Source organism: Sphaeroforma arctica, assembly GCF_001186125.1.
Source record: "Sphaeroforma arctica JP610 unplaced genomic scaffold supercont1.281, whole genome shotgun sequence".
Classification (NCBI taxonomy): domain Eukaryota; class Ichthyosporea; order Ichthyophonida; genus Sphaeroforma; species Sphaeroforma arctica.
The window spans coordinates 60,482-70,313 of record NW_014040277.1 but is presented as its reverse complement, the minus strand read 5'-3'; the positions used below and the strand labels follow the sequence as shown (position 1 = coordinate 70,313).

Sequence of the window (9,832 nt, the reverse complement as noted above, 5' to 3'; positions counted from 1 at the left end):
GTAGAAACCGATAAAATGAGTGAGACCAAGGTGCGGGAGCTCGAGGATATGTCCGGATCATCGGCAGACGAGGTTTGTAAAAATGGATGTCTGCGGCGCTGATTTTCACTGAGTTCCCCGCAGATGCTTGACGTTGCGATGCGAGTGTAGCAAGGCATTGGTTACTTATCGTGCGGTACCTCCGTCAAAACCAAATAGCGGGGATAAGTGGCAGTACCAGACAGTCCTTAGGTTCGAAACGAGCGAAGGTGTGGTTATGTTATATGTTGCCGTTTGGAGCCCCATATATGGCGTGTCATCGTACCAATCTAAAGGATCCACCTGAATTCTATTACCTGCACAGTTTTGCTTCCGGAGAATCCCTCGAAGTCGAGAAGTGGGGCAGTCCTATGTGTCGAGTGTCGTCACTACTCTGCGATCGCAGCTGTCCTGTCTACCGCTGGTGCTTGATATTGAACCTGGACTGGTATGCAAATGTCGTTCGGAATGAGGCCTAGGAACGTGGTGTGCTGCTCAGAAGGGGTGCAATACACGGTGACACGATCATATTTATTGACTAATGTGGTATGCACACAATACACTCGTGAAATACCTATCGTGATCTGTAGAGACTTATGATTCTGGATGAGGATTGTGACGAGCTAGGTCAAGTACTTAGTGCAATACGGTTTAAGCTGACTTGAAAGTGACTCACGTGCGCTAGCGTATGAGCATGAGTTATATGGCCGTTTCATCCTCAAAATCCAACTTTCTAACTCAAAATATCGTGCCCTTCATATGCAGGTACTCGGAAATGGACCGGGAACCTGCGTTCCAATATTCTTTGTGTGCTTCGCCTTGCGGGTATGCATCTACGTTTGTTAACCTTTTCTGCTCTGATTAGCCACCTTCGGCACCTTATCCTTATGAAATGAAGTGCATCATTGTCATTTGTTCACATTTAACTCTAAATATCCCATATTGTGCCGGTCCGCTTAATTTCGAGCGCTGTAGTATCTTTCGTACGGAACATGGATGTAGCATGCGTTCACATCCTTAGCAGCTCATTAAATGGCGATGACTGTCTTTCTTAAACTTGTACATTGTCGCTAGCTAACCCTGTTTGCTTTAATTTGTGTTCAACGTCTGCACTACAGTTTCTGGGCCTGCGCAATAACACGAAGTTGATGTATGTCGAGAGCGTTGCGCGCGTGAAGAATCTTTCGCTTACAGGCAAGATCATCTACAAACTAGGACTATGCGACAACTTCCTAGTACAATGGCCAACATTGGCAATGAAGTATCCTAGAGCGACGTACATAGGGCGTTTGATATAACTTTCTATGCTGAATACGTATAGATATACGCATGTAGCACACATGCCTCAGGGTAGTGCCGGTTTTTGATGTATACACATGTGCACATACGAACCTACGGCGTCGGAGACTTTCAAATTCAATCTGCACAACTAACTAGCGAAAGGCACTTTGCCGTAAGCGTGGTACAGACTCCGATATACTTGTCGATGACACACAACACACAACAGCGTCCATTGTCTCGACATAGCCCGCACTCTTACTTTCTTCCTTCACGATGTTGGAAGGCGTAGAATGGTCAGCATGCTTATACCAAGAGGGAGCAGCCTTGGGACGATGTTGACTATGCTGCTGCTGGTGGCGGCAAGTGCTCCTCGAGACTCAGAACCCGGAGTGATGAGATACTCGGGGGAATCAAAGCCAATCGGTGTTTGCCCGGAGAAGGCGTGTCTTAACTTCGCCCACGCCTCTCACTCGAGATTTGTGCGTAGGGCTTTCTCAAGAATCTAGTTATTGTTGTCTCCATATGAAAGCCCACTCGCACGTTACAGAATCTTCATGAGTCGTTCTGAGACCACTCTCTCGCCAAGACGTGGTTCAGCTCTTATCAAGGGGCACAAGCGAATATAAAACCCCACACACCTGACCTGGGTCAATATCCCTGCTACTTCACGAACGACCGAGAAGTCGGCTACCCGGTAATCGCACAGAACTGTTTACAGCTGTGGGCGTATTGTGTAGGCATAGAGCGTACTACAGTTAAAACGTCAGGGTTTTAATGTAGTTTATTTAGTGTGATTGTAAGTAGCTAGGTATGTATGCACTGCATATGCTTCATAATCCACTGAGCCGGATGCCGTGTCGCCCTACTTCAGTAGATGGCGACACCCCACCAAGTCCTGCAATGCGATCATCAATTGCAAATTGCGACCAGGAAGGGCGATACTGCATGCTACAATGTGAACATACAGTGACTGGAGGTTTACTTGTAATGCGAAATCCGGTTAGGAGACTGGCGAGCTCAGCACCCTGTACCTTGACCAATAAACCATTCTAAATGTACAATCATGAACAGTCGCTTCTATTACAAATATATTTAGTTTGGAGTGATGCGAGAGTCGGGTTTGACCTCAACAAGAGCCCGAATGTCAGTTCAAATTACACTTATGCCTTTGGTATGAGAGATGCTGGAGAAAATATAACTTCTATTAAAGCTTATCCTCTAGGTACGTTGACTACAGAATGCGTTGTCGTATCGAGCTACTACATGTACCCCTGTTTTGATTTACACCGCTGTAGGTGTTTGCGCCTGAATAATATATTCTGCCGGCCGCATATCTTGAATTTATCCTTAACTTACACATGTAGTAAAGATTCATAGCACAGTTCATACCAATAATTGGGGTTCTTTTGGATGCATCTCCAACATACTACGATAGGTTTCAGAATTACACCTCCAATCGACACATTGGACAGCAATCTCTAAATTTCAAGCAATAACCGAAACGCTCCAATTAGCTTGGCCGTGTCGCATCATCATAGTGAGAATTGTTGGCGCTCCGCTGTCGCGCAATATATATGAAGCAGAGAAGGTGAGCACAATCATATGGCTGCAGACCTACGAAGTGGGTCCCGCTACCACTGTGTAAGGGGTCAAATGGGAGCCAGTGCCAGGGCATTTCATATGGAGGTCATTTTTATTAGGTGTCAAGTCTTCACGTAGCTTAACGTGTATACAATTCAGACGCACATAGCCGATATTCCTTTGTTGATGGCTGTGCGTTAGGAGAGCGTATGAAGGACTGTCCACGGGAAACCAAACCAAACTGAACTATTTGGCATACAAAAGCAGGTGCGTAGCGCCGGCTCCGAGGCGACAAGCCACCAGAAAGTGCCACTTGCACAATCCAACACAACTCTTTCCCGGGCGGCGGGCGATGGGTTGCTTGTGTCTACACTAGTAGGTACTGTTTGTTTGTTTATTCGCAGTTCACAGAACAAAAGTCATCCACCAGGCTTAGATCAGTGTGTTGCTGTTAGAGTAATGTCTCCCCGCCGGTTGGTTGGCTGAGCCCTGGCGGCCGTACGACGATTGTCCATAGCCCTGTCTTGGCATGACTACAGAGTAAAACAGCAGCGAACGGAATGTCAGTCAGTTTCGCGATAATGATATGTCGTTTGAGATGTGCTCTGAGTTCAAGCGGCATGTTTGCGCCGATAGCTCTGCTTTCCTTCCAAGTCAGACAAAGCTGCATGGAAACGACGCTTCGATCTGCAGAGAGACATGATTCGCAGTTTATAGCGCAACCGCCGTGCTGATGTAGACTCGTGCATCCTTAGGTATACATATCACATGCACACTCATACACACAAGTCGCTCAAAGCATACAGCATGGAAGCACAAATGCAATGAGGTTTGCAGTGATTACATTGTATAACTGTCATTCGAATGCTGTACAATGTCCCATTCGCGTACATGCAAACAAGAATCACTACAGGTCGGCCAAGGACAATCTCGCATAGACACAAAGACATACTTGGCTGCGCTCCCATTGGGGTGTCGGCTGGTTGTAAAGAGCCCAGTGTAAGCACTGGTTCAGCCTTCTTCGTGGCGCCCATACCCAATGAACCGGCATCGAGGTTCACCAGTCCAGCACCAGCGCCTCCCCACGTGTTGGCGGCCTGCAATCGAAGAAGAAAGACAAGTCGCACAGTGAGAATAGCAAGACATGGCCTGTCCGGTGAAGTGTCACACAATAATCCCCATCGATCGCGTGTGGGAATAAGAAGACTGCTTGTACCTCGTTACCTTGATAGTCTATCGAACTAGGAACGAATCGATTTCCCAAAGCGACAAGAATATTGTAACCGCTGCGCGCTTGGTAGCTTAGCAACTGGCAGCTATGCACAATGAACGCGTGCCATGAAATATTAATAGCATGCACTCACCGGTGGCTTCGTGCCAGTCGCTGACGTGGGCTTCATCGGCTGCATGCTATAACCCGCTGGCATTCCCTACAAGATCGAAGCAGTGGTTCAGAATCAATGTTAGAATTGCAATAGCACAGACTGCATCACAAAAGTAGTCGGTATCAAAATCCACCACCGCAATCGAGCGCCATTGTGTTCGCATGTGACATTCGGGCCTCATATTTCGGGGTTATAGTTACACCTCTCGGTCATGTTCTAGCACCGCCTGGGTGTACAGCATAGCATTGCCGCGGGCACCCACTCCCCAGGAACCGGGCTTGCAGTACCAGGATACAGCGATATTTGCGTGCATGTAAGCGAACCATACACGCATTCAGCACATACACACCTGCATGCCCTGGGCCCCAAAGGCCTGGTTCTGCTGTGCCTGGGCCTGGGCCTGGGCCTGCTGCTGTTGCATCATCATCTGCTGTTGCGTCTGTTGCGGCATGCCCATGGCACCCATCCCCATGCTGTTCATGGGCATCCCCATGCCAGTGGGGGCGACACCGCCCATGCCCTGCATCCCAGCCATACCCATGGCCATTGGGTTAGCGGCGGTGGTCTGCGGTATTGTCATGTTTGGCTAGACGAAGGTAGCGAGAGTGAACGAGGATGAGATGTGGTGTGAGCATACCGAGCCACTTGCTGAGCTTTTCCGCAGACGAAACATAGGAAGTGATCCCAGTTGATGCCGGGTTACAATAGAGTGTCAAGCGTATGCTTACAAGCAACCTGAAGGTCGTGGCTGTGTTTTGCAACTGCAGACGATTATGCACACATATAGATATACTCATTCATGCACACACTACTTTCACATACCATCGTCTGTTGTGGGGCTCCCCCGAAACTTCCAAAAGCATCACCAGCGGCGGCTACTGGTGCGGCAACTGGCGCGGGCGCTGCGGGAAATGTAGCGCGAACATATGAATAATCGGTGCAATCACATCGCTGATACGCTGTCAATATTACATAGTCTCTATATTAAGATTTGACCCACGTTTACGATACGTTGTCTTTTCCCTGTTACTGATTCCTATTCCCGATTCTGATAGCAGGCAAAGCAAAGATATAATAATACTGCACGCCACTACAGCGTCTGCGCAGAGAAACACATACCGGCGAATGTTGTGAAATCTCCGAAATCTTCACCGGCCGCTGTGCCACTGTAAGCAGCCTGTGTGTTCACTGGTGCCTGGACCGGCGCAGCAGCAACGGGCTCAGAGCCTGTGAGGCGTCAAATGGTGTATGCTTATTAGGTGTATAATTAATTGTTGTGAATATACAGCCACAACTGGAGCTGAACTTACATCCGAATACACACTTACCCACTCATGCAACACACATGTGCCGGCTATATTGTGGACACGCGGAGACATTGTCTGCGAAGTGTTTGCATATCTGCTCACAGCCATCGATTTTTCTGCACAAACTATCTCACGGAACGCCTTGATTTGCACCACTGAACAAAAGCTTACTGAATCCACTGAAGTCTCCGAAGTCGTCTGCTGGACCTGCCGCTGGCGTGGCTGCGGGTGCCAAACTCATATCTCCAAAATCGTCTCCGAAAGGATCTATTTTATAAATAAATAAAGTTTAAAGAATGAGATGATAGTCAAATTAATATATCACTTTAGATGTGCTCAATAAGGCACTTTCTAATTTCACTTTCGTATCTAAAAATTCTCACACTGCACAAAAGGCCAAGCAAAATGTACCTGGAGTAAACCGCACACGGGGACCATTAAAAAATAAACGGTGCACATATGCAAAACGGTGTACCAACAAACACCTTCGTGAATGGGGCACCTTATAGACATACTACACAAGCACAGCTAAGATTCAACAACAACAACAACAACCCCCCTCTTTCCCTTCCCTTTCCACTTACCGTCAGACACGGACTGGTACTTCGAAGCATTCCTGTCCCGGTCATCACGGTCTCGTCGATCATCGCGATCTCTTCGATCGTCGCGGTCTCTGTTGTCTCTGTCTCTGCCGCGACTGTCCTGCCTGTCTGCGCGGCGGTCGCTGCCTCTGTCGCCATAGCTCTCGGCGGCGCCCAGACTCACCATCTTCGAGGGCTTCGCGGCACTTTTGGTGGGTACTCCGCGTCTGTTTTTGGGTACCAAAGATTTCAGGACAAACTTAATGACGGTTCTTTTAAAGTGGTTCGTAGTAGGCTATCGCCTCTGGCCCGAAAACACCGAGTATAAAAGAATTGTGCGGCCTTACGCAAGAATATAGAGTAGCTGTGTGACGCATGATCCCAAGAAATGAGAATGCACACATATCTCATCTTCTGTACCATACATATATTTAGTCAGTTCCACCTACCGGGCACCCCTGGAGTTATCTGTTTTCCTTGACCTGGGTGGTGATCCAGCGGGCGATCCTCGAGGTGGCCTAGATCAGCACAAATAGACAGAATGCTTATTAAATATACCAGAATGCTTATTAAATATACCAGAATGCTTATTAAATGTACCAGAATGCTTATTAAATATACCAGAATTCTTATTAAATGTACCAGAATGCTTATTAAATATACCGTGTTGATTCAACATAGAAGTCCTTGTAAAAAAAGTGCGAGCTCAGTATATACACATGCACGTACACATACTTTCACGAGCACAAGCATAGGAATGATCATATAATGAAACATATAAGAAGGGTTGTTAATGATTGGCTAGGGCAAACTTGTATCACTACCGCTCAGCGTGACTTGAGATATGCTCCACACATGATTTCTATATAAATATACAATCACACGCACATACATAGAATACATACTGACTTTGTATCGAGTTGCATCACCAGTAAAAAAGTTGCGAGATATACGCCAAGTGTAGCAATTTTTCTTCTTCTCAAAACTATGAGCGTAATATTTTCAACGCGTTTAGTTTGAAGCAGGGCTCCAAACGTCCACCAAAAGGCACGTGGTCATATGCAAGGCAAATTGGTATCAAATATGGCATTTTATGACCACCACGTATTGCAGATTTACAATTTGGTACGCAATGGGGTCACACCATCAACACTTACGACAGAGATCGGTCTCTGTTATTCGATGGCTTTCGGCCGGCGGGTGAAGGACTGCGGCGACGGTCGTCGCGTCTGTGTCAGCGGATATGCGGATGCGTGCGGGGTGATGTGTTTAGATTGAGCGTTGCATCAACTACGAGGGAAAGGATGCCCACGAATGCGTGCCACACGATGTGTAGCGGTTGGGCAGTACAATGACATAGCATTCGTGAGCATTGCTCGAAGGTATTGAGCCAGCTTTCATGAGAGCATTCTCCGAACGGCAGGGAAATTCAGATAGGTATACAGGAAAGGGAAGCCGATCTTTCTTGTTCCCACTTCTGTGCAAAGATAGAGCTGTGCCAAATTTCTGCACTCGCGCCTCCTATTGAACACTGGGTACGTACGCATGAGTTCTTACCCTGAACGAGAAGTACCCTTGGTATCTCGACGACTATGCCTATCGTCATCACGGTCACGCCGATCCCTGCCATCTCTGTGTCTATCCGAGTCTCTACTGCTGCCGTATTTATCTGAGTGAAAACAAATCGCAGTGCACGTGATATGCTTGAGAATGAAACGCCCATATTTTAAAGTACGCCAGAGCTACTGAACCCGAGGCGTGCGGCCGTGGGATATATTGAGCGTTTCAATTGCATCGTACAAGCACAACGGCTGTGTATATCTTGTAAATTACATTGTGCAAACACAACGGTTGTGTGTATCTTGTATATAAGGCATGGCTTGATGCAACCAACCACGCCATTCTCCTACTAACGACATAAACACTCACCGCCGCTATCGCGATCGTCGTAGCGGTCGCCATCTCCACCACGTCTGTCCAAATCGCGGTCACGTGACGAGTATCTGTCGTCGCTGTCTCTGCTACCGCGTACAGGACTCTCGTCGTCGAATACATCCCGGCCACGGGGTTTCGGCCTGGTGTTATGTGTGCAATTCGAAGGATGCACAAACGACAAGGTCAGAAATCGGTCACACAAACGTAAATTAGTCATATAAAAGTACGAATTCTAGTTCTAGTTGCAGGCCATCCGGATATACTTCATGACTCTCAAGTGGCGTATATGTACCTCTTTGACTACATCCAAAACTGCAACTACAGCGATGGCAGATCACGCGGATTCTACACCTTATGAGAACCGAACATCGCAAATAGGCTGAATGTCACTCGCAATACCATTCTTCATATCACTGAGAGCAATATCCAATACAGCACCTAACATGCTCACTTCGATAAAATCACGTTTAGATCACCCCGTCTACCACTGCCTGAGAACCCCCGTGTCACCCACTCATACACATATGACTCATCAAGCACTGCGCACATCCATTCAACTACACTAAGTGATACAAGCAGCCACCTGCTGCCGTAGCTGGATGCTCCACGACCACCACCACGACCGGCATTGTAGTCCACACTGCCGGACCCTCCAAAGGTCGAGTACCCTCAAAAACCCAATCACACAAAATACATTACTGCATATAACTGTAGCTATAAATACAGCAATCATCAATGACACCACACTCACAGACACAGCCACTCACCTGCTCCCGTAGCTGGATCCACCACCACCACCACCCCCACGACCGGCATTGTAGTCAGCACTACCAAACCCTCCAGTGGCCGAGAACCCTCGATCGCCCGCCGAACTAAAACCACCGTAGCGTGACGCACTGCCCGACATCTCTGCTGCGCTCACACCGGTGAATTTGCCTGCGAGACGATGGTGAAATAGGTACATCATTAGCAACAGCTGCAATTTTGTACAGTGTATATATACATATATAGGTGTGGTTCAACCACAGGCGCACATAATTCCAATTGAACGCCCATAGCGATGAGACATTCCAGATTCGATAACATTCCCGGTCGCAGACCAAAGTTTGTAAGCCATATACAGGACACTTATACTGAATTTAGACTGGGCGAGAGAGCCATTGGAAGATATAAGTACAATACTCTCCAAGGATTGTTCCGGATGATTTGACAAAGAGCACGAAACCATGAGAACAACTTGGTAGTCAGAATAGAAGTGCACGTGCACTGGAATTTGGTACCTAGCACAAACAATATGCGCGGAAATAGACAGCCTTCTAAGAAAGCTTGTACATTCCACAATAAACATAAAAGTGTGTACCTTTTTCACTCAGACTACATATATGCAATCCAACTTCAAACAAACCGACATATTGCTTTGTACTCATAAAGATAAATCATATGTCCACACTCGGTGTACACACAAACAACTCTAAATACCTCTGTTGGCACGTGCTTTGCCGCGCTCCTCTCTGATGCGCTCATCGTCCTGCAGAAGTGAGCGCAGATCCTTCGCTTTCTGACGCACGTTTATTCCTTAAAGTGTAACGGTAACCGGTGTTGGTGATGGCGGCATCAGTGGAGTAGGAGGTGCAAACCTCATAAAAAAATAACATGCTACATCTATTCTTCTCAGCTCTATCAAGGAGCTACAACATGTCAAAGTGGTTTTGCACGTACAATTGGCGTGGAGTACACTGAATAA

The 9,832-nt window shown here is 47.2% G+C and overlaps 2 protein-coding genes across 2 annotated transcripts in view; one reads left to right on the top strand and one right to left on the bottom strand.

Moving 5' to 3' along the window:
- SARC_04778 (hypothetical protein) lies at positions 1-2,356 on the top strand. Its single transcript, XM_014301383.1, has 4 exons — positions 1-72; positions 344-466; positions 784-843; positions 1,137-2,356. The coding sequence occupies exons 1-4, from the start codon at positions 16-18 to the stop codon at positions 1,314-1,316; spliced, it is 420 nt and encodes a 139-aa protein (XP_014156858.1). The 5' UTR covers positions 1-15; the 3' UTR covers positions 1,317-2,356.
- A 613-nt stretch (positions 2,357-2,969) lies between these two features.
- SARC_04777 (hypothetical protein) overlaps positions 2,970-9,832 on the bottom strand; it is a 9,295-nt gene continuing 2,432 nt past the window's right edge. Inside the window, exons 4-17 of the mRNA XM_014301382.1 lie at positions 9,568-9,663; positions 8,856-9,024; positions 8,083-8,228; positions 7,711-7,822; positions 7,311-7,382; positions 6,603-6,671; positions 6,157-6,380; positions 5,744-5,839; positions 5,385-5,492; positions 5,088-5,167; positions 4,615-4,851; positions 4,245-4,310; positions 3,833-3,977; positions 2,970-3,413 (exon numbers count right to left, since the gene is read on the bottom strand). Of these exons, the coding sequence (XP_014156857.1) occupies positions 3,313-3,413; positions 3,833-3,977; positions 4,245-4,310; positions 4,615-4,851; positions 5,088-5,167; positions 5,385-5,492; positions 5,744-5,839; positions 6,157-6,380; positions 6,603-6,671; positions 7,311-7,382; positions 7,711-7,822; positions 8,083-8,228; positions 8,856-9,024; positions 9,568-9,663 (1,721 nt within the window). The 3' untranslated portion in view covers positions 2,970-3,312. The remainder of the gene's footprint in view (positions 3,414-3,832; positions 3,978-4,244; positions 4,311-4,614; positions 4,852-5,087; positions 5,168-5,384; positions 5,493-5,743; positions 5,840-6,156; positions 6,381-6,602; positions 6,672-7,310; positions 7,383-7,710; positions 7,823-8,082; positions 8,229-8,855; positions 9,025-9,567; positions 9,664-9,832) is intronic.

Excerpts from the sequence above, each read along its gene's own strand:
- SARC_04778 (XM_014301383.1), top strand. The coding sequence starts at position 16 with ATGAGTGAGACCAAGGTGCGGGAGCTCGAGGATATGTCCGGATCATCG. Across the intron at positions 73-343 it reads CCGGATCATCGGCAGACGAG|TTTTGCTTCCGGAGAATCCC; the intron begins GTTTGTAAAAAT and ends TTACCTGCACAG. Across the intron at positions 467-783 it reads TTGATATTGAACCTGGACTG|GTACTCGGAAATGGACCGGG; the intron begins GTATGCAAATGT and ends CTTCATATGCAG.